The sequence below is a fragment of the Hyaena hyaena genome, unplaced genomic scaffold (assembly GCF_003009895.1).
Source record: "Hyaena hyaena isolate Hyena2069 unplaced genomic scaffold, ASM300989v1 scaffold_2307, whole genome shotgun sequence".
In the NCBI taxonomy this organism is placed as follows: domain Eukaryota; kingdom Metazoa; phylum Chordata; class Mammalia; order Carnivora; family Hyaenidae; genus Hyaena; species Hyaena hyaena.
Genome location: NW_024082941.1, coordinates 36,299 through 60,869, shown reverse-complemented (window position 1 = coordinate 60,869; position 24,571 = coordinate 36,299). Strand labels below are relative to the sequence as shown.

The following is a 24,571-nucleotide window of genomic DNA, read 5'->3' as shown; positions in this document are numbered from 1 at the left end:
GAGAGAGAGGGAGACAAAGAATTTGAAGCAGGCTCCAGGCTCTGAACTGTCAGCACAGAGCCCAAAGCAGGGCTTAAACCCATGAACCGTGAAGTCATAACTTGAACCAAAGTCAGATGCTTAGCCAACTGAGGCACCCAGGTGCCCCATCCTCGTTTTTCAAATCTACATTGTATTTCCTTGTGAGGGTTTACCATATGTATTCGGCTATTCAGTTTTTTGATGGACATTCAGTTAGCTTCAAGCATGTATGTATGTATGTATGTTTATTTTGAGAGAGAGAGATTGAGCTCATACAAGGGAGAGGTCCAGAGAGAAAAAGAAAGAGAATACCAAGTATTCTGATACTGTACTGGCAGTGCAGAACCAGATCCAGGGCCTGAACTCACAACCTGTGAAATCATGATCTGAGTCTAAATCAAGAGTCGGATACTTAACCATCTGAGCCACCCAGGCACCCAGAAATTATTTTGCTTCAAATATTTAAAATATTTATAACACCTTGAAAACACTGCTTGTACAAAACAGGGAATATATATTTGTTGAATGAAAAAATTTCTCTAATCTGTCCTCAAATCTCTGAAAGTCAGGGTAGGGTAATTTTCATGTATTCAATTCTCTATCCCAAGGCCCAAGTCTCTTAGCGTATGTTATGGCTCGCTAAATTCTATTTAATGTTAAGACTGTTTTATGGGAAAGTACAGTTGAATTTATAGCTGTGGAGGGGGATCGTCTTCCTACTACTTAGTTTTTGGGTTAAATGTGTGCCTGGATTTCACAGGCATTAACTGAAGGTTCAGAATATGCCATAAGAATTGTACCATTCTGAGTATGACAGCAACAGCACCAAACACAGAAAGAAGCCAGCACTTACCTGGACAAGAAACATCGCTAGGTGGTGAAATTCTCCACGGCCCCCTTGCTTAACAGGAACTGTCATAAAGAATGTGCTTCCATCTCTAGAAAACACTGGCTCCTCATTCTAAAATACAGAAGTGCATATGATGACGTCAAGATGGTATGTGGACTTTTGTTTGCAAAATGGTCAAATTATTTTAAAAATTAGGTGAATGTACCACCACCATCTATCTTTGGAAATTTTTCATGTTTCTCAACTAGAAACTGTGTGCATTAAATGATAACTTCCCATTCCTCCCTACCCCGCTCCCTGGAAACCCCATCAATGCCTTTTCTGTCTCTTTGATTTGGACTCTACCAGAAGAAGCTCTTTAATGAGTGGCTTACAAAAAACAAACCTTTCACCCAGCTACTCTAGTTGCTTGAATATACATTTCTGTTGATGCATATATAAGTGTACTGAAACACTGAAATTAAAAGCCTGAAAAATTGGATGGAATCCATTGAAAATCATTTACTTCAAACTTCCCATCTTCACTGTTCACCCCTCCAAAAATACACAAACACAAATGCCCATTTGATGATTTTTTAATTAAGCTCTAAGTGGCAAGTTACATCAATAGAATTATTTTCTGAAAATTAAATGATGGAGACTATGCATATAGATTGCTCTCCTTTTGCTCCAGGGGAAAGATTAAGAAAATGGATTTGTCTGAAAAACATTGAGTTCTTTCCTGTTGGCTTAGTGAAAGTGATTATACATCCGGTAAAAGAAAGTCTTTTGCTATGGTTACTTTTGCAGGTCTTTAAAATGCCCTATAAGCCCTTTCAGATGATCTGGCCCTCTACTCTCTTTCTGATCTCATCTCCTTTCATTATCCTTCTTCTTCATTGTGCATGCTCCTTCTCCAGGGCCTTTGCACTTTTTCTTCCCTTTGTCTGTTTCTTTCTTTTATTTCTTTCATATCTTGGCTCTGTATCACCTTAACAGTGAGGTGTTTTCCCGTTACCCCATGTAGAGGGTGGTCTTGGAAGCCAGATCAGCTAACTCTATCTGCATCCCTCATCTCCTTTTACCTACTTCTGGTTTTTTCCATAGCACCTAACAGTATCCAGCATATTTTATTTCATGTACGTATGCATCATTTTGTATATATGTGTTTGTATGCAGGTGGGCAAGTATCTATCTCCAGCACCTACATAATGACTGTTTTATAAATTGTGCTTAATAATTATTTACTTGGGGCTCCTGAGTGGCTCAGTTGGTTAAGCATCTGACTTCGGCTCAGGTCATGATCTCACTATTTATGAGTTAGAGCTCCGCATTGGGCTCTGTGCTGACAGCTCAGAGCCTGAAGCCTGCTTTGGATTCTGCATCTCCCACTCTCTCTGTCCTTCCCCCACTCGTACTGTCTCTCAAAATATGAATGTTAAAAAAATTAAAAATGATTATTTACTTAAATATTTTACGTGAGTAAGTAAATTAGTAACTATTTTCATAATCTCAAGAGTCTGCTTTTAACTTCATTAGTGTGAACATCCCTTGATAGAAATATAGGGATAATATTTTTCTTGTCAACTTCATGGATACTCATGAAAATATAAGATGATACATGTAAAAATGTAAAATGGAAGTAACATGCAATTCAAGGATGAAAACATTGCATTGCTAGGCATCTAATAAATACTCACAAGATACCTGAGTGAACCACATCTTTCAACTATGATAGAGTCAATAATTCTCTAGGTCCTCTCTTTTGCCCTCTAGAATCTCTCTCTTTGCCTTTACACATGAAACACCTTCTGTTTGAAACAACTTTTCTGTTTTACGTTTTGTACTGATTCTTACTCTTTTTTTTTTTTTTCTTAAGAAACAGAAACCATTACCAAATTCCCCTAGTTGGAGAATGTCTCGTAGTTCAGAAATCTTTCCTTAGAGATTCTAACAATTACACTGTATTTATCTCTACCATGACATTCAATGCATTCTATTATATGGTTGGCTTCCTTCACTAGGCAAGTAATAATTAAACTAAGTTTGTAATTTTATCTTTTTAGCTCTATTGCCTAGGACCCAGTAGGTGTCCAGCTCATAATTGAATAGATGAATGCGTGTTTACAATAGGCAAAATCTTTGTGATTATATATATATATATATATATATATATATATCACTTTATCAACATTTGCTCCAACTTATCAGCTCCTTCCCTATTTTCTCCTTATGATTTGCTCCAAAAATAAATTGCCTTTTTAAGGTACAGGGATATCTGAGCATTCTCCTTTTTATATTTGTCCCCCCACCCCTTTCCAATTCTAGTGCCTTGTAAATGGTTCAGTGAAGGAGCAGATGGAGTCTATAATCTTAAATGCATTGCTGGGCTTAAAACTCTTCATCACTAGGCAATATCTACATATAAATAGAACTCTATGCCAACCTTTTCCTAGAATCAAATAATGGAAATGGAGCCAATCTCACTATCTACTTTTATGATCATAAGCAAGTCAATGTTTATGACACACAGAATTGGGGATACCAGACTCTATTTCCAATGATTTTGTACAGGGCTTATCACAAGCCTCTTGAAAGCCAGGCCAAATTCTCTCTGCTCTTCCTACTATCCAGAAAGTGAGCATATCATGATTATATTTAATTTCTAATTGTCTTAGAAATTTGCTTCCTCTCATTACTACTATCAGTCTCATACTTTAAATTTTATCAAATTTTAAATATTTTCTAAAACTCCCTAAGGGCTTCTAGAGAAAACCTCAACTGTGACAAACTATGACCTGCATGTTTTTTACTGAATAATTGATAACTAGTTTCTTTGCTTTAAAAAAAGTTTCTGTTAAGCATTCATAAGTTTTGGATTTAAAATGCAGATAACATAATTCCACAAAAGCATGTATTATGTTGATACATGTCAGACTATTTTGAAAGTCACTGGCAATAAAAATGATAGCAAAATAGGTTTGATAATGCAGGCCAATTCAGAATACATCAATAGCCATTATGATGTTGTTTCTCATTGTTTTTATTTTCAGTATCTAACTTGAGAAAGTCCATTACTAACTACAAGATCAAAGTTATTTTTTTCCTCCAATTTCATTAAGTAGTTCATATTAACATCTACTTACTTATCTATCTAGCAGTAGATTTGGTATGCCTATTGTTCAAAGAAGAAAAGGTTTATCTTATTTACAGAACTTCTTACTTTTTCTTTATTTCTCCAGCAAGTATTCATGGAGATTTTGCTATAACCAGGTTTTGTATTAGGCATTTAGTTTACGATGGAGAACAAAAGATGCATATTCCTCCTGCCCTTGTGAACTTAGGAAATATTTCACAGAAATAATTGTGTAAGCATCACAAAAATATTACACTTGACTTTAAAATAACTCTTATTAAGGGATGTGGTTATGGTGGTTGGAGGACGTGATTTTTTAAGTAGGTGATTTAAGCTAAGGTTTGACAAATGAGCAGGCTTCACAAAGGAAGTAGTTGAGAGAATTCTGTTCAGAGGAAAGGATCATACAAAACCTTGGGAGTGTAAGAGCTAATGTGCACACAATGAAGAAGGAATTTATGAGAATCATTCCAGTTGTGAGAATGGGTGGGGGGTCAGAGTGCTGTGGCTAGGGACCCCATAATGCATGCTGTGCAAAGGTTCCTCAGCCAGCCTGTAGAGTGGAGAACAGACCGGCATGTGCCCAAGGGGTTGAGTGTTCAGCACTGAAAGAGGAGCTGCAGTACCCGCAGGTTGATCCAGGATGCTGTTTGTGAATTGGAGAAAAGTCAATTGACCTGAGATCTTCCAATGTAAAATTGAAGAACTGAGTGATGAATAATATATGCAGAAAAGAATGGGGAAAAGTTTAAGAATGACTGCTAGGTTTCTGATTTTTAATAGCTGGATGGGTACTTATATCCTTGACTCCTATGATGAAAAGAATGCATTAAGCCACTAGAGGAGGAATAATGTTCACTTTGTACCTGTGGCATGTGCAGTTACTTTTACAGACTCAGGATAAGAGGCCAAACATGAATTTGGATGTTTCAGAACCCAGCCTAGTGAGCTTCCCAGGGTTACACATTTAGAAGTCTCGATACATGGGTTGTAACTGAAACTATAGATGTGTATGACACTTCAGGAGAGAATATAAAATAAAGGATCACTGTAAAGAACACAAAACAAATCAAGTAAACCAAACAAAACACTACCATTTGCAAAAAAAACAAAAACAAACAACAGTAATGGAGTCAGTAGTGAAATGGGTTCAGTCATATTTGGATATTCTGCTTGTGTTTCCTTCTGATATGTCTGGTACGACACCATGTTGTGGAGACATTTAGTAGTTGTTCTGTGATCTGGATTCCAGCCCCATGTATGTCACAAGCTAGCATCATGATCTAGGATACATCTAGGGAAAGAAGCATTTGCCTTAACAATATCCACATACCCAGTTTATGAGGAGGTTTTGTCAATTTTCTGGGCAATTTGAACAATGTTGATACGTTCGAGCTTTAATGGGTCACAACTTTTTCTTCTTTCATCTACACAAAAGTTTACTGATATGAGTGATCCTGAAAATGGATCCTAGTAGGTACTCTGCAATTTACATTCTGTTAAAAAAAGGAAGTAGCCTTTTCATAAATGATGTCATAGAAAGGCCAAGTCATAAATATCTTAATGAAAAATATTCACTTAGTCAAATACAGCAAAGCCTTAAAGTCATATTACCAAGATAACTTTTGAGAGAAATTTATTACACACCCAATGGGTAAATAGAATGAGCACAATGGCCAAGATGTGACAGAAAGCAACTTCCTGGGCCATACCTGTTTGGAGAGCCATGTATCTGCTGTCATCTCGTATTTCTGAAAAGAAACAATGAACTCCATGAAGCATCTAAACACCAAAAATGAGCATGGGTCAATTTAACTTCTTTTACACGTTATCCTGGAGGCCTTATTTTTTCTCTCTTCAACTAGGGAAATGCCATGAGAGATCCCATTGTCATTACTGATTTAAACTGAATGAATAAGCACAGAATTTGGATATAATGATAATTTAATTATAAAATCTTTTCTGTGGTGAACTCCTTTAGAATTCCCAGTAGTATGTCACCAGGGATAGAAGATCATTTTCCAGGGCTGTTTGATTACCTCATTCAAACTGTTTTGAACCACTAGGCACTGTCTCTTTTCACCTCTAGGCATCATCAGGAAACAAAATTATTAAGTCCTTCAAAAGAACTGGGCAAACTGCCAAGAATGAAATGAAAAGGTAGATGTTCTTTCAACATTCAATCCATTCTCCTCCATAGTCATTTTCTTTTCTTAAGAAAAAACAATTAAAAATTTGAAATGACAAAATTTTAGGTTCCATTAAAATTATCTTGCAAATGTTCAGAACTCAGGTCATTATTCCACAAAGCAAAACTAGATTAATTTAATCTCAACTTAAATATGTGGAGATAAAATAAATTTTATTAGTACTGTTGCATACAGTAATTTATGAAAATCTTGCATTCTAGGAAAATAAGTCTATACTAAAGGTATTTAAATGAAGAAAACAAAGTCACAGTATATTAAATATTTTATCAATATGCAGAAGTATTTACTTCAAATTTTTATTAATAATTATTTATGAGGTTTTTTGTTTTCCTTTTTTTTAACCAGTTTTCTCTTTTAAAGCCACATTATTATTACATTAAAATCAATCACTTTCTATTTTCAGGGCCTATTTTTATTTAATAGACTTTTCTACATGTGGATATCAAGGAAACATCTAACTAAATCATTCCTTGATTTTCTATTTGTACTTCTTGTGCCTTGATATCTATAAAACACAGACACACACACAAGAATATACCAGTGCCCCTTTTTAGTGTTTATTAATATTTTTGTAATGTTTATTTATTTGTTTGAGAGAGCAAGAATGCAAGTGGGGAAGCATCGGGCGGGGCGGGGGGGGGGAGCGAGAGAGAGAGCGAGAGCCAGAATCCCAAGTAGGCACCGTGCTGTCATTGTGGAGCTCAACACAGGGCTCCATATCCTGAACTGTGAGATCATGACCTGAGCCCAAATTAAGAGTCAGATACTTAGGGGCACCTGGGTGGCTCAGTCGGTTAAGCGTCCAGCTTGGGCTCAGCTCATAATACCACCGTTCGTGGGTTCAGGCCCTGCATCATACTCTGTGCTGACAGCTCACAGCCTGAAGCCTGCTTCAGATTCTGTGTCTCTCTCTTTCTCTGCCCCTCCCCTGCTCATGCTCTCTCTCACTTTCTCTCAAAAATAAATAAATGTTTAAAAAATTTTAAAAACTGAGATACTTAACCATTTGAACCATGCAGGCACCCCAAAGTATTACTAAGTTTATTTTTTTAGAATTCATGAAAGTCCAAAGTTTCACATCCATTTATTTGTCTTATTTCAGTTACAACAGAGAGTAAAATCTTTATTTAACTCCATATATGGATGAGACATAGAATATCAATTAGATTCCAAATCAATATGATAGCGTTCCTATATCTATTTTCTACTGAAGCTTGTTGATACATTCTTGACATTGCCTATGTAGATTATCTTTATATAGAAAAGGTGACAGGCTTTCTCTAACTAGAATATACACATGCCAATTTCTAAACCATTTAGTAATTAGCTGAATAAGAAATCATTCAGAACATGTTAACAAATGAATAGTGAAATCCTAGTCCATCTATAAGCTAATTAGATGAAAGAGATGGTTGAAATATATTTCTAATAAATACAAGCTATATGTAAAGACTGCTAGTCAAATCCAGTAAGTACAAGGTTGATGCATCAAACTTAATCTCCACATCTTATGTTCGTCACTCCAAAGAAAAATTTCTTCCTCTTTTCTCTTTTATAGACTATTTTAAAACTATGTTTTAAAAATATTGGAGTATAATTTGCATATCGTGAAATGTACAGATCTCAAGGTTATGAGATGAGTTTTGATGACTATATTCACTTCCCCTAAAGACACAAGGTCTTTTCACTTCCTCAAACATTCTCTTGTGCTCCTTCCCAGAGGTTCCAAAAAGGTGGTCACTCTTCTGAACTCTTTCCCCAATGATTAGTTAGTTTTACCTGCATTAGAAGTTCAGATTACTGAAATTATATATTATATATTCTTTTAAGTAGGAAATTTTTTACAGTTTTTGAGATTCATTCATATTTTTAGACAAATCAGTATTCTGTTTCTTTTTGAATTGTCGAGCAGAATTCTGTTCTCTTTATTCCTTGTTAATGGATACATATATATATTTGATATATATATATATATATATATATATAATGGATCATATATATATATATCCATCAAATGATTTGTATCATTTGATAGAGACAGTTTTTTCTTAATTTTTAAAAATGTTTTATTTATTTCTGAGAGTGAGAGAGACAGTGTGAGCAGGGGAGGGTCAGAGAGAGAGGAAAATGCATAATCTGAAGCAGGCTCCAGGCTCTGAGCTAGCTGTCAGCATAGAGCCTGACGCGGGGCTTGAAACCACAAACCATGAGATCATGACCTGAGCCAAAGCCGGATGCTTAACTGACTGAGCCACCCAGATGCCCCGATGGAGACAGGTTTTTATTTCCTGTCCAAATATCTAGGAATGGAGTTATTCTGTGTGTGTGTGTGTGTGTGTGTGTGTGTACACGCACTCATTCATATATATAATATACATTAAAATGCATACATATATGTTTATATATATATATATATACATTTTTTTTAATGTTTTTTATTTATTTCTAGGAGAGAGAGAGAGAGACAGCGTGAGTAGGGGAGGGTCAGAGAGAGAGGGAGTCACAGACTGAAACAGGCTCCAGGCTCTGAGCTGGCAGTTAGCACAGAGCCCGACGCGGGGCTCGAACCCACGAACAGCGAAATCATGACCTAAGCGAAAGTCGGACGCTTAACCGACTAAGCCACCCAGGCGCCCCTATATACATTTAATTTTACTTGAATCTGCAAAATCATTTTAAAGTAGCTGTACCATATTATACTTCTACTCATGAAGAATAAGAACTGAAACATTCTACATCCTCAATAGTTTACACTCACCTTTTTGTTGTTTTAATTTTAGTCATTCTAATAGTATATAGTGCTATCTTATGATTTAGTCTATATTTTCCTAATGTCTAATAATGCTGAATACTTTTTCATGCATTTATTACTTCCTTATACACTTCTGTTCATGTTTTGATGTTTTTATTGGGCTGCCTTTTCATTACTGAGATGCATATATTTGTGAGACAACACATTTTGCAAAATACATTCCCCTAGTCTGTGGCTAGCTGCTTCTCTTCTTTTTTTTTTTTTTTTAAGTTTACTGATGTGTGTGTGTGTGTGTGTGTGTGTGTGTGTTTGTGTGTGTGAGAGAGAGAAAGAGACAGAGACAGAGACAGACAGAGAGAGAGGCAGAGAGAGAAGGAGACACCATCCCAAGCAGGCTTCACACTGTCAGCGCAGAGCCCTATGTGAGGCTCCATCTCACAAACTTGAACCAAAACCAAGTCACAGGTTTAAGCCACTCAGCCACCTACGTACCCCTGTGGCGAGCTGTTTCTGAATGGTGACTTTGTTGAGAAGTTTCTAAGTTTGATGATGACTAATATATTATTTTTTCTTATATGAATAATGGCATTTTTCTTATTCAATATAAGCCAGTTATATCTCATAGTTTTATCTAGAAGATTGACAGTATTATCTCTTAGATTTAGGATTGCAATTTACCTCATATTAATTTTGGTACATGATTTTAAATACCACTGTATTTTTCATTTGGTTATTCATTATTCCAGAATCATTTTCGTCTTTTGGATTGTTTTGGCATCTCTGTTAAAAATCAATGGATCATATAACTATAGATCTATTTCCAGAAACTCTATCAATTCAGTTGATCTGTTTGTGTGCCCTTATGCCCCCACTATAACTCTCAGTTTCTGTGGCTTTCTAGTTATTCCTGAAATCCAGTATTTCATATAGCCATTGGCTATTTGAATATCTTCTTTGGAAAAATGTCTATTCAGGTCCTTTGTCCATTTTTAAATTAGATTATTGAGATATTTGTTTTTGTTTTTATTTTATTTTCGTTTGGGTTGTATGAGTTCTTTATATATATTAACTCTTTATCAAATATACGATTTGCAAATATGTTCTTCTATTTCACAGGTTGGCTTTTCAATTTTGTTGACTCTTTCTTTGTCTATGTAGAAGCCTTTTAGCTTGATAGTTTTAATTTGCTTAAATTATCCATTATCTTTTAGAAAAAAAATAAAAACCTAGAAGATATTTTTATTTTATTTTACTCACATATTTACCATTTTGGGCACCTTTCTTTCCTTCATTTAGATTTGAGTTTCCCTCTGATGCTATTTTTTTTTTTCAGACTGAATAATTTCATTTCATGTTATTTCTGCAGATCTACTTGTAATAAATTATCTCAGCTTTTACTCATCTTAAAATGTCTGTCTTCATGTTTGAAAGATATTTTCATAGGATACAGACTTCTTGTTTACACTGTTTTTCTTCCAGTCCTTTAAAAATGCATTCCACTGCTTTCTGGCTTGGGTTGTTTCTGATGACCCAGAGGCATAGTTTTCATCATTATATTCTCCCATATGTAACATGTTTTCCTCTCAAGCTGTTTTAATTTTTTTCCTCTTAATCTTTGGTTTACAATAATTTGAATATTATGTGCCTATTTATTTTCTTAGTTTTTATCCTGTTTGTGATTTGCTAACTTCTTAGATATGTAGGTTAATGGTTTTTTTTTTTTTTTTCAAATTTAGGATATTTTAAGTCATTATTATTTTTTTAATGTTTATTTATTTTGGGGAGGGAGAGAGGGAGGGAGGCAAGGGGCAGAGAGAGAGAGAGAAAGAGGATTTGAAGTAGGCTCTAAGTTGAAAGCACAGAGCCCAATGTGTGGCTCAAAAGCACCAACTGTGAGATCTTGACCTGAGCCAAAGTCAGACACTTAACCGACTGAGACACCCATGAGCCCATTCATTCTTTTATTTTTCCTGCTCCAATATCTCATACCTTGTCTTCTGTATATATTCTATCACACATACTTAGTTCATATTGTTCTACAGGTAAATGAGGCTTTGTTCATTTTATTTTCCTGTCTTTTTTTCCTCGGGACTTCAGTTTGAATTGTTTTTACTTCCCTGACTACAACTGTGCCCAGTTTGTGTTTTAACCCATCCAGACAATTTTTCATCTGAGGCACTTTTCTTTTTAGTTCCTGAAATTTCATTGTTCTGTAACTTACAGTTTATTTCTCTACTGAAATTTCTCATCTATTTATTTATTAGGGCCACCCTTTAATTTGCCAACTATCTTTCAAACAGATTTTAAGAAATTCTGTGTCTGTCAGTTCTAATAACTCTATCCTGTGTCAGTCTGCTTTTATCAATACTTTGGCAGATGGGTGGGAGGCAGGCACATTACATTTTCTATTTTTCTACATATATAGTATGTTTTGATTGTGTGATTGATATTTTAAATTTTAATTTTCCTTTTAAAAGAGTAAACTGTCTCTGGGAAGACAGCTAATTTACAGGCATGCACTTGATCCTTCCCAGGACTGATATAAAGGTTCATCGTAAAGAGTACAGAACAAGCTTATTCCAAATATTCCAAAATGCATTAGCATTTTCATTCTGGGCTGTGAGACGAACGCACAGGGTTTTCAGTGAGAGCACTCCATTTTCGCTCTTGAGCACTCCAGAGGCGCCAAGCATTGTGTAACCTGCAGACTCTCATTTTGCTTTTCTCTCTGTGAAGCATGGCCTGTACTTGCACAGTTAAGCACTGAGCTACACTCTTGAGAGGTCCTTTACATAGATTGCCAGAGCTCTTCTCTCTGTAACTCCAAATCTTGTGGCACTTGTCCTCCAAACTTCAGCCACCACAATAGCCTCACATCCATTCTCCCTGCCTACTTACATGAGTGATACCCCTGTGCTTTTCTAGGGCTTCACTAGCTTGCACTGTGATCTCAAAGTGGCCCCTACAGGAAGCCAGACTTATCTTCTGTATTTTTTTTTTTTTATTTCATTCCTTATGTCCTTATCCTGCTATTGTTTGAGAATACTTGTTTAATACATTTTGTATAGTTTTAGTGTTGACTACAGCAGAGATGCTGGGCTGGCAGCATTCACACCAACTTGTCTAGAAACAGAAGTTTAAGGGGCACCTGTGTGGCTTAGTCAGTTAACCGTTCGACTTTGGCTCAGGTCATGACCTCACAGTTCATGGGTTCGAGCCCCATGTCAGGCTCTGTGCAGACAGCACAGAGTCTGGAGCCTGTTTCGGATTCTGTGTCCCCCCTTCTCTCTACACCCCTCCCCTGCTTGCACTCTGTCTCTATCTCTCTCCAAAATAAACAAACATTAAAAAAAGTTTTTAGAAACAGAAGTTTGAAAAGTCTGTTGTTAAATAGTTGGGAATACTTTTGCGAGTAACAATATAAGCATATGATAGAACAACTTAAACTGATTATAGTTTTCCCTCTGTTAAGAAGTTGAAAAATGACACATATAGAATTTATTGTAGAGTTTATAAACACTGATTGTAGAAATAGAAATGCGCCCTGTTTATAAAACACAGTGGTTCAAGGACCATTTTAATTTTACTCTTCTCACTTAATTTAAAAATAGAGATACTGTCCATTATTTTATAAGACTAATCTGAATGACCATAAAATTTGAATTTTTGGAATTTGTTTGAAGAAAGCAGGGAAAACATTCCATATTCTCAAGTTAACCAAAGTCAAAATATGGAGAGAAAAAATATATTTCAGAATTAAATTAATGTGACTTAGAATCCTCTTAATAGCACACAAGAATTCATTTATTAAAAATCTTGGTTTGTTTTCTTTTGCTTATCATATATTTCTCATTTCAAGGTTTGGATGATTTATGGATTAAAATATATAGTCCTCATAGAAGGACTCTTTCCTACCTACCTTCAGAAGTTAAATCTTGGTCTTTGTACAATTGATCGTCTGACTTCCCTTTGAGAGGAGAATAAAATACTTCATTTTTAGCATGAAAGAAAAGTAAATTATACTCACCCGACTACAGGCACCAGTGGTGGTCTCACAGACCGTGAGGATGGAAATGTTCTGAGGCCGGTTTAACCACCTCACCACCGTCTTCGTATTGCTTACCCATTTAACCATGGTGATATAATATTCTCTAGTTTGGAAACAAAGATAAAATTTACATTTAGATCCAGAGAAACTGCATATTATCAAAAATATACATTCGTTATTTTATATAGAAGGATAAATTAAACACTCTAAGGCTGCTACATCACATTAATTTCTATTTATGTATGTATACATACCTGCTATTCCGAATACTCGTGTGTATATGTGTATATGTATACACACACATACACATATATGTAAACACGTGTACATATACATATATACATACAGGTGCAAATATACAGAAAATTTGAGAATACATTTGAATGATATCCCAGAAAGGAAATCCTTGGAGAAATAAAATAATCAAGGTTAATGACATATTTGAATACATTTTCTCATTTTCTATTGATTAACACTATTATGTGCAATATGTAGAATTTGTTTTCTTAAATAGGTTTTTGTCGAGTTGGTTTCCATATAACAGCCAGTGCTCATCCCCACAAGTGCCCTCCTCCACGCCCGTCACCCCCCTTCCCCTCTCCACCACTCCCATCAGCCCTTAATTTGTTCTCAGCATTCAAACTCTCACGGTTTGCCTCCCTCCCTCTTCCCAACTATTTTTTCCTTTCTTCTCCCCCATGGTCCTTTGTTAAGTTCCTCCTAATCCACCTATATGTGCAAACATATGGTATCTGTCCTTCTCTGCCTGACTTATTTCACTCAGCATAAACCCCTCAAGTCCCATCCATGTTGCAATATGCATAATTTTTAAGATATATACTATTTTCTTAAAAAATGCACTCATTAATCAATTAAAGGCAAAAACCATTCTTGATTTAATAATTTTTTCTTTCACATGATCTCTGTGTTCAGTTTACTTATGGGGACTTGTGTGACAGAGCTATTAATTTTTATTTATTTATTTTTTATGTGAGTGGTCTTTGTCAGTTTTAGACCAGGGATCACTCCCAATCTTGTTCGATACACACACATACACACACACACACACACACACACAGATTATAAATATATACACACACATACACATACATACATACAAATATTTATTATAATTTTAACATCTTATTTAAAACAGTTTAAAATGAAGTCATCCAAATTAAGGAGATGAGGAAATATTGAACTTTTGGTATAGTGAAGATGCTAACTACTGGGGCCCATAATGTTCTCAGGCTAGTTCTAGATTAGGAAAACATATATTTTTTCCTTTATAATTAGTTTGTGTTTCTTTCAATGTAGATTCTATATTTAAGAAATTACACACTATATCAAAAAACCCTCAACCCACACAGACAAAATACAATGGTCAGCAGCAATTCAACTTATGACAAAAATAAAACCAACAACAACAACAAAAAAAAAAAACAAAAAAAAACCCTTTTCAACAAATTTGCCCAGTTTCAGATTAGATGGGATAGTTTAGAAATGGCTGGAAAAGTGCTGTCCATGAGTACTGTCTTAAAATTAATCCACCCAGTTTTTTATGTGACTTAGAAAAAAGACTACCTATGGGAGAAAAGCTTTGTGATATAAATCACCTGTCCTTAGATAAATGTGGGATAGGCATTTAGTTACACAAATCTTACATCTCTAACATTACTGAATAACTACCACTTCCGCCAGAAAACTGGTTAGCCCATCAGAGTGAAGCTGTCAGTAGAAGGGCAAGCAAGAGTTATCATATGGTGAAGCCCTGCCATATTTTCTTCAGCAATCACTTCAAGACATCTGGCTGTTTTCAACACAGGCTAAGTCTCACTTGAAAAACTCCAATAAACCCAGTGAAATTATAACACAAAGTTCCCTAAATAGCTAATGAAGGCAACTTTGAATCAGATATACAACTGGTTTAGGATTAATCTTTGGCCAAATCAGTGGGCCTTGAGATTTTTCAAAGAATAATGTCCTGTTCATTTTTACTGCATTTCGTTTAAATTATTTTGCCTGTATTATCATGGTCAGCAGTGTGAATATTAAAAAGTGGGAAATATAGGTATTAACCTTTAAAAGATTTATCTAGAGGATTAGCATGGAAGAAAATGATAGTGGATATTATAATCAGGAAAGGAAATGCTGAATACATATTTCTGAATAATTGGTGCAAATGTTATTCACGATTGAAGTAAAAAATAGTGTGACTATTCTAAACAACTGACCACAGACTGCAAAATCATAGAATTTACAGAAAAATCAAGACAGAACTGGTATACATAAATTTTCAAACCCAATCAGAAATTTGTCTTAATTAGCTAAAGTGAGTAGTATTACATATTGTGCCAAATGAGATGACAACCAACATGAATAATTTAAAAAAATAATTAACAGCTGCAACAACAAACATAATTTAAATATTCATCATAAGTGTTTTCCCTTCTAAAGTAGCCCTCAAGTGTAATGTTGCAAGAACATCATTTTTATAATGTCTTCACAGACATTGACACATGTTTATTATCTATGATGGAAAATCTTGACTTTATCAAGGATTTCATGTGAGTAAAACAAGTGAAACTCAACCAGTGGAAATCTGGTGAATAAGTGATTTTAAAAGGGAATACTAATTTAGGTGTAAATTAAGTTGAAATCATTAATTTATAGTCAGGCCCCTTACATTTCTCTTGCATTAGATAATGTGACTATTTCATAATATACTACTTCATGTATATAATGTATCTTATGCCTACACGCACAATTTAGTGTTCTTTGAGCTATCTTAGGAAATACGCTTATTTATAATCTGAAAGATGAGAGTTCTCCCCAAAATTGAATTTATAAGGTTTATCAGGGGTAATTTGAAGTGACTGAAGTTTCCACAATAAAGTGTTGTGATTATCTAACGTGAAAGTTAAAGTAGAGCTTCACACCTAGAAAGTAAGTCACATCCCGTATTCTTTCTTTTCTTGTTCCAGGATCCTAGGTGCACCTCTCCTTAGTTTGCTCATTAAGTAACGAGGCTTCCTTGGATGAGGGAGTAGGGAAGTGTCCTTACCTGGAACGCACTCTCCTTGGCCTGCCTGCGGCTGATGTGGCTCTGCTCCTGGAACTCCATCTCATGAACACATTAGATCTGGTGTCCCACGACCAGCGGCCAGCGGAAGTGGCCCTTACTTACAACTGGCTTTCCTGCTTGTTCCTAGTCTCCATGGCTCGGGATTACCCAGGAAGTCCTCGAGGAGCTTGTCCTCTTGAGCCATAGAGACAGAGACAAGCGGGTTAGAGGGATTACACTCAAGTCAAGAAAGACTTTCTATCAGCTGGATGGTCTGGCACAGAAGATCTAATTGTTCACAAGGGTGTGTGGAATGGAGGCCCCAGTATCATCAGCAGACAGGTATTATGCTACAAGTCACACCTGTGTCTTCACTGGCTTTCCATCCATCACTACTTTGAGTTCCCAACATAATCTTTGTACATATATAGTTGCACCAAACTAAGTGTCTTCCAGATAGGCCAGGGTCTCTACCCATAACTGTGTTTTAATGGCATGCATGACCAACTCATAGCTAGTTGTCTCAAAAGACTTCTGTTAATAACCATGCATTACTTGTAAGAAGCGTCATTTAGGACATTTCAATAAACAGAGAAGTTTTTCTTAACTTGATTCTCTTGGAAGACACAATATGTCTTGGCAGGAAAAAAAAAAGATATAGACTAGACATACTTCAATGATATAGGAAGAAAAAAGCATGATGCAATCAAGCCCAGAATGACAGGTAATATGACAATGTCACATTAATGATACATGCTGAGAATAATGGGTCACAAAGGGTGGATGACTAAAGAAAGATTTCAAATAAATAAAATAATGTCAAAGACACAGAGTAAGGAGAAACCAAAGATAAAACACTACTTTTACTCCTCAACCTGGAGATACCTGAATATAAAGGAAAATCACTTCTTCAAAACAATCTGACAAAGGCCTAGAACTTAAATATTTATTTTTAAAATTATACTTATTGATGCTAGTAAAGATAAGGAATGCTTATTATATCTTACACTCATAGTGTAAAAATTTACAAAAATGTTTCTTTCCCTTAAGATGAGATGAATTATCAGCAGAGCCTGGGTGACTCAGAAGGCTGAGTGGCCAACTTTTGATCTTGACTCAGGTCATGATCTCAGAGTTTATGGGATCAAGCCCTATTTCTGGCTCTGTGCTGACTGCATGGAACCTGCTTGGGATTCTTTCTCTCCCCCTCTGCCCCTCCCTCTCTAAGAGAGTGAATGTGCTGACTCTCAAAATCAATAAATAAACAATAAAAAAAAGATGAGATAAATTGTCTAACTCCCAAATGGGTCTGGAATGCTCATGAGGGGACATTATCTTAATTCCTACTGTGCTACTTTCTGAACTGAATTACTGTTGAAGAAAAGTTGCATTCATGATCTGAATTTGTTTGATATAAGATCTTTAGCTGAATCACAAATATACTTTCTTTTTTTTTTTAATTTTTTTTTAATGTTTTATTTATTTCTAGGAGAGAGAGAGAGACAGCGTGAGCAGGGGAGGGTCAGAGAGAGAGGGAGTCACAGACTGAAACAGGCTCCAGGCTCCGAGCTGGCAGTCAGCACAGAGCCCGACGCGGGCCCGAACCCACGAACCGCGAGATCATGACCTAAGCGAAAGTCGGACGCTTAACCGACTAAGCCACCCAGGCGCCCCTCAAATATACTTTCTGAAGAAATAAAGAAGTATGGGGGAAGGAAAAAGGAAAAAAAAATTACATTTTTCTCCAAGCTATGGTATCTTTTTAATTTATTTATAAAACCATATAAATGGATTGAAATTTATTTTACATTCTTTGACTAGAGTGTAAGTATCTGGCTGAAGGGAAGGTCTACCAAATGCTGATTGTAGCTCGGGGACATATTTCTATAATAATGATGAATATTAGTTGTTATCAATCAATCAATTAATCAATCAACCAGATAAGGAATCAACAGACCAAAACAAATGACTTAACATCTTCAAATTCTAAACAAACCTTGCTCTTTGGAATGGGAGTAAAAGAATACAGTTAATAAAGTAGCTCAAGGCATAAGAGACCCTTTTTCAATTTATCTTGTAAGTTTTCTCCCTATTTGGTATGCACATATATATTCAATTCAAAATTATTATTGTTGCCATGATGGTGATTTTTATGAGAGAAAAAAAAAGGCTAAGAGATGGTTCAGATTTAGTGGGGAAGAAAAGAAGAACCAAAATGGAAAAAGAAATAAAAGATAGTTCATAACTACACAGAGCAATAGAATAAGAGTCACATATTGATTGTCATTGTACAAATCTGAAGATATTATAAAAATATAATAGATGTTTATATAGCATACCAAAAATGGAGTAAATATGTAAATTATTACAGAATAAATTAAAATTATTAGGGTATTCTGTTACTGAGGGTTTAAGTAGAATCTCAAATGATATGGGTAGCTGTGAACCCATATGCTATAAACACAACATGAACTCCAAAAAAAGACAGCATTTGACGGTCCTAATAGGGCATGGGAAGAGTATGTTACTAGTAAAGTTAATTTATGCTTGTTTACATTTATACATTGAAAGAGTAGTGATTTGTATTTCTTGGAATTTGTAGGAATACTGTCACTAATATATATGAGAATACTGCTACTAATAGTGATACCAAAAATTTAATTTATATATTTACATATATATAATTTTTAAATATAAAAAAGAATTCGAGTTAGCTTAGAATGATTCAAGAATAACATGATAAAGAAAATTAGAAAGAGAAAAAGGAAAATAAGTTAGAGACAGAAACATGTGTTACCAAAGGTAAACTTCATGTTCAAAGTACACTAATGCAGTTATGTGATTCACCTTGCACATGAGAAAAATATGGCAAGTTTTCAGGAGAAACATAGGCATCAGTTTAGATAAACCATGGATGTGTGTATGTGTTTGCATACAAGCGTGTATGTGTCTGTATAGAAATTGGGAGGTTGAAACACACACACACACACACACACACACACAGGAAGAGACATACAGAGAGGCAGAGACAGAGGTAGAAACTGCACCAGATGCAGAGACAGAATACTGTATAGAAACAGGGAGATTGGAAAGCGTTCACTCACATGCGCGCACATGCATTCACCCACACACCCACACACTCACACACACACACACACACACACGTAGAGACAGAAATAGTACTAGACACAGAGACAGAACACTTCTCACATGGCTTCAGAAAACTCACTGTGGTGTGGACGTCTCCAACATATGTCTAAACAAAGATAAACTTCTTATGGCAAATAAATTCTTAAATTATTTGTATGGAATACTCTCTGTTTCCCAGGTCCATTCTCCAACTGTCCCCCTGCAGTTTCCAGAGCCTGGCCTCTAGAATGAGGCTGCCTTGCCAGTGGAAGGCCTCTGCAGGATACTCAGAGGTTGAGAGGAGAGAGAGTTCGGGGTAGTAATTCCCAGGACCCACTCACTGCTAGGGTTTGGCGTGGCAATGACTGAATTGCTCAGTCCATGGACAGGTCCCACTGGTCCATCCTATTCTTCAGAGCTACAGGCCTCCGACTTCATCACAGCCGGTGACTCATGCCCTCAGTCCTGGGATCGCCATAGATTTTTCCTACAGCAGACTCTAAATCGCTTTTCCATCCTTTGTAAGTTTCTCATTAATCCTGCCCACATTTTTGTTAATAGTCCCTTAATTAATTGCATTTCACTTACCCCTCTTGAGTGTGTCATCTTTTTTAATTGCTAGGACCCTGACTACTAAATTATGAAAAACAATACACTCTTTTAGATCTCTAACTAGGAAGGCACAATAGTTTTCTAGCTAATTTCTATATGGCTAAAGTACTAAGTATTAAGTATTAGAGACGTTAACTAAATTAAAACATGATGAAAGAAAAGATAAAACTTTGGTTTCCATCTTATGTGCAGCTAGAGGAATGCAGCTCTGTTTGATTCATGCTACGGATATATCTATTTTTTTCATGTTTGTGTGTTTCTGGACCTGATACCTACACTCAGAGTACTAAATGCAGATGATCTAAAACTCATTGATTACTCTTCTGTGAATTTGACTGAGGCTTTCTATCAGAAACAAATGAGTAAGGAAATAAATTTCTGTAAAACTGAAACAGGAGATATATTTTTAAATATAGTTTTGAAGTAAATTTTGATCTTGAGGTTTTCAATAAAACTCATGCATTTTGGTACATTTCACATGCCACAGGTGGCACTTAACATAAGACCATGAGGCAGAAAAAGCAAAATTGTTTGGTGCATTTTACAGATAAGGTAATACATGACTGTCCCAAAATTCTAGGCCAAGTTCATCAGTAAATCAACATAGTTCGATTTCATTTAAGAAATCTTCCTTCACAAGATTCTTCCTCACTTTTAGTGGGGTCTTGTATATTACTGTGTGTCCTGGATTTACATCTAAGAATACACACACACCATACACACACACACATACACCTCTTGGGCATGGATGACTATTTTTATTATATTGCACCTCAAATATTACAGACATACTCTTAAATAGTAACCTAATAAATAACAACTGATTCTATCTTTAAGAATTTTTGTGTTTGGTGACAGTGCTATATCCTATTGAGTAAACTCTCTAGCAACTTCTTGGGTTATAACATCAAGGTCCAGAATCACCACTTTTTCTCAGAAGAAGCCTGGATATTGTAAAGTTGACTTCCATTTAAAATATTTTAAAAGACTGATGAAAATGAAATATATATATATATATAAATTTATATAGAAATATATATATATAAATATATATATTACTTTAAGATGAGGTTATTTAGACTCAGAGAGAGAAAGAGTGACTTGCCCAAGGTCATGTAATGAAATGATGGCAGAGAAATGACTCAGACACTCTAGTCTAGTGCCCTTCTCCATTAATTAAGAGCATTAAACAAATCAGAGAGAAAAAAAAGAGCTCAGGACATAAAATACTAATGACTTCCATCATTATTTCATTTGTGATTAATTCCTTCATGGCTGGTAGACCAAGTGCAGAAGTAGAGTTCCTACCTGACTTAGCCAACTCTATTGCCTTCTAAATGTTAATTCCAATGGTCCTCTAAGGTCTTACATCATGACCTGCATGAAATGCTCTATAACTTTATTGGGCTCTACCACATTTTCTACCTCTACTACCAACTAATCTTGAGGTTCACCTTTCTCTCTGGGTCTCATATTTCCATCAATAATAGGAACAGATTATATTAGGTAGTTATGGGCACCCTTCCAGTGTAAACATTCCATAAAATTTTAGTAACTTTACAAGTAGGAAACAGTTCCACATACTTCAGGCTGTAATATCTGTGAAAATCACCAACTCTGTTGGAACTTTCCTGAATACACTGATGGATCAACATTTGAGCAGAATTTATAGGTGAATCAGTTCTCCAGGACTGATTGTTGATGACATCCAAAGTTACAGCTTAGCCCCATATCATCCAATATATTCTGAAATTATTTTTCCAAATCAGCTACCTATTCCTTCCCTGGGACTTTTGTAAAGTTTTAAAGGGCTGCACTATTTGAAAGAGTACCCTTGAAGTTTGAGATGATTGAATTTCAAATTCCACATGGTTGTTTGATTCACTGTTCACTACTGGAAATTTTGATAATATTAAAATTATGCTTCTGACACATAAAGTGTTTCTTTTATATCCATTCAAACTTCCTAAATAAGAAGGCTACTTAGATCCATTCAAACTTCTTAAACAAGAAGGATGTTTTAAAACAACATCTCATTACATTTCCCTGCCTGGAGAAGAAAGCTAGGGAACTGCTCCCAAGCTATGGAGAGAACTTCTGCTGGAAAAACTACACAACACTAGGAAGATTGTACTCTTTTAAAGAGGACCTCTTTTTGGGTCCTTTTTAAAGATGAATTTTCAGGGGTGCCTGGGTGGCTCAGTCAGTTAAGCGTCCGACTTCAGTTCAGGCCATGATCTCACGGTTTGTGGGTTTGAGCCCTGCGTCAGGCTCTGCGCTGACAGCTAGCTCAGAGCCTGGAGCCTGTTTCAGATTCTCTGTCTCCCTCTCTCTCTCTGACCCTCCCTGCTTACATTGTCTCTCTCAGAAATAAATAAAGCATTAAAATTTTTTTTTTTAAAAATAAAAAAAAAATAAGGAAGAATTTTCAGGAAGAAAATTCAATGGAAAATCATCCTTTGCCCCCATCTCCCTATCACATCTGTTGCAAAGGTCTAATTTTCCTTATCACTGCATTTAGTCATTTTGTGATGCTGCTAATCACCTGGAAACTTTAAATGCTCCCTGGGAACAAGAAATCCAGAATGAGTTCATTCCTCCACTAATGGGACAAACTCAGATTTATTTTCAGGCAGATTTATTGAGCCACTCATCTCTCTCTAAATTACAACAAAATGATAATTGAAGGTAAAATAACTATTTCCAAGTAAAAATAAAATGAAAATTGCATACCTTGATTTAAAGCTGTCAGGTGGCATGAGTTCCAAAGTATGAGTTGGTCCATATAGGTTTACAACATATAATTTGATGGTTGGGTTCATTTGACCTGCCTTTGAGAAAATGAGAGTTGTAATACAAATATATTAAGCATTAAAGTATATTGAAAAAGAAATGTTTTGATTCCTTTATAATTCTGCATTAGAATAGGGGAAAAGTTTAATTTCTTTGAAGTAGAAATTTCATATTCAACAACCTGATTGCCTTCAATTGTTTTTGTAGATTGCTGTTTCTCAAGCACTTTAGTCAAACAATTAAAGGTGATGGAAAATCATGATTACTTTATTCATTAGGCATCACTACTGTGTTCTTTCCCTAGAATAACACCACAAGGGCTGGATTTACAAAATAGTGAAAAGAACAAGCTGCTATTCACATTATAGGATAAGAAATGCAGTGAGAAAAAAGCTTAGCTTATTAAAAAGAAGAAGAAGGAGAAAAAGAAGAAGAATGAAAAAGATACAGAAGATCTGCCAATCTGCATGGTGCATGATTAAAATTCCCCAATACCTAATCCATTCTATTGCATTAAACATTCCTATGTTTCCTTTTAAACTTTAGTGAACACTAGATGGGGTGCAAGTGCACCTTGGGAGGTGGTGGGCCACAGAGGAGACTGTCCTCACCAAGTACCTAGTTGGAGGAGTAGAAAGACAGTGGTAAGAATGGGTAATAACTACCCTAGAGCATTATTATGTTTCTGGCTCTTAGTATGTAGTAAAGACATTACATTAATCATCCTACTAAATGTTCCTACTTCCCACCTAAGATATAATTACAACCCTTTTCCAGATGACTATGGAGAGGCCAGGAAAACAGTGGAAGAGGGGATAGATATCCAATAACTGAGGAAGCCGGCATGCAAACCCAGGATGCTCTTACCTGCAATTTTGCTTCATTTCATTCCTAGGCAAGAGTCTCCAAACTCTTTCTAAATATACTGTGAACTCATAGGGAGCAGAAATAGGACGTTTCATCAATATATCTCAAGCATTTTGGAATGAATGAGAGAATGTGTATGTGAATAAATGACTTACAGAATCAGTTGACTACTTGTGGCCCAATGTGTTTTTAAACAAAGTAACCACTGTGTCATTTTGTGTGGCTGATGTTTTAGGAGAAGGGCTATATGAGATATACAAAGCAAGACAAGGAAATTAAAAGTAGATTGAATTAGAAGAGTGACAAAAATCTAAGGAGAATGATAAAAGTGATTTAAAGATGAGAAAGAAAAAGTCATGTCCAAGTAATTGTCATTGATAAAACCCAAAGTTGAACTGGACCAGACGCAACATAATGCATTTTACCAACAGTCAGTAATAGCTCCTCAAGAACTGTGTTATTAGGCTATTAAGTATGACTAGCAGGGAGGGAAAGGCAGAGGAATGAATGGGTAAAGCACAAAGAATTGTTAAGGCAGTAAAAAATACTGTGTGATACCATAATGATGGATACATGTCATTAAATATATTTGTCCAAACCTACAGAGTGGACAACACCAAAACTGAACTGTAATGGAAACTATAATCTGGGTGATTATAATATGTCAGCATAGCTTTATAAATTATATTTTTGTTATAAATTATATATTTGTTATAAATTATAACAAATGCACTATAGTGAGTGATCCTGATATTGGGGGGGAGGCTATGCATGTGTGAGTGTGGTGGGCATATGGGAATTATGTCGCTTTCTCTCAATTTTGCTGTGAACCTTAAACTTCTCCAAAAAATGAAGTCTTAATAATAAATGTAATAAATAACTAGCATGCCTGTGGGGGTGTATCATACACAGGTCAAGTTCTGAGCCAAAGAAAGGTGTCAGGAATGTCTTCCACCACAGAAACACAATGCTATAAAGAAAGATGATGGAAATGGTTCATACAGTGAAGGACTTCCTGGAAGATAAGCTATGATCCTGCTTCACCAAGTAGGCTCTGGTGTCAGATTTTATAAAATTTTTCATTACTTTAAAACCCTCAAGTGTCTGGGC

At 35.6% G+C, this 24,571-nt stretch overlaps 1 protein-coding gene across 1 annotated transcript in view; it reads right to left on the bottom strand.

The window, feature by feature from the left end:
• Positions 1–874: 874 nt before the first annotated feature.
• The window catches only part of LOC120227420 (inactive dipeptidyl peptidase 10-like), a gene marked incomplete at its 3' end in the record, with an annotated part of 40,143 nt that continues 16,446 nt past the window's right edge, over positions 875–24,571 (bottom strand). The window contains exons 3-6 of the mRNA XM_039225540.1: positions 22,535–22,632; positions 12,976–13,099; positions 5,699–5,737; positions 875–982 (exon numbers count right to left, since the gene is read on the bottom strand). Coding sequence (XP_039081471.1) covers positions 875–982; positions 5,699–5,737; positions 12,976–13,099; positions 22,535–22,632 — 369 coding nt within the window. The remainder of the gene's footprint in view (positions 983–5,698; positions 5,738–12,975; positions 13,100–22,534; positions 22,633–24,571) is intronic.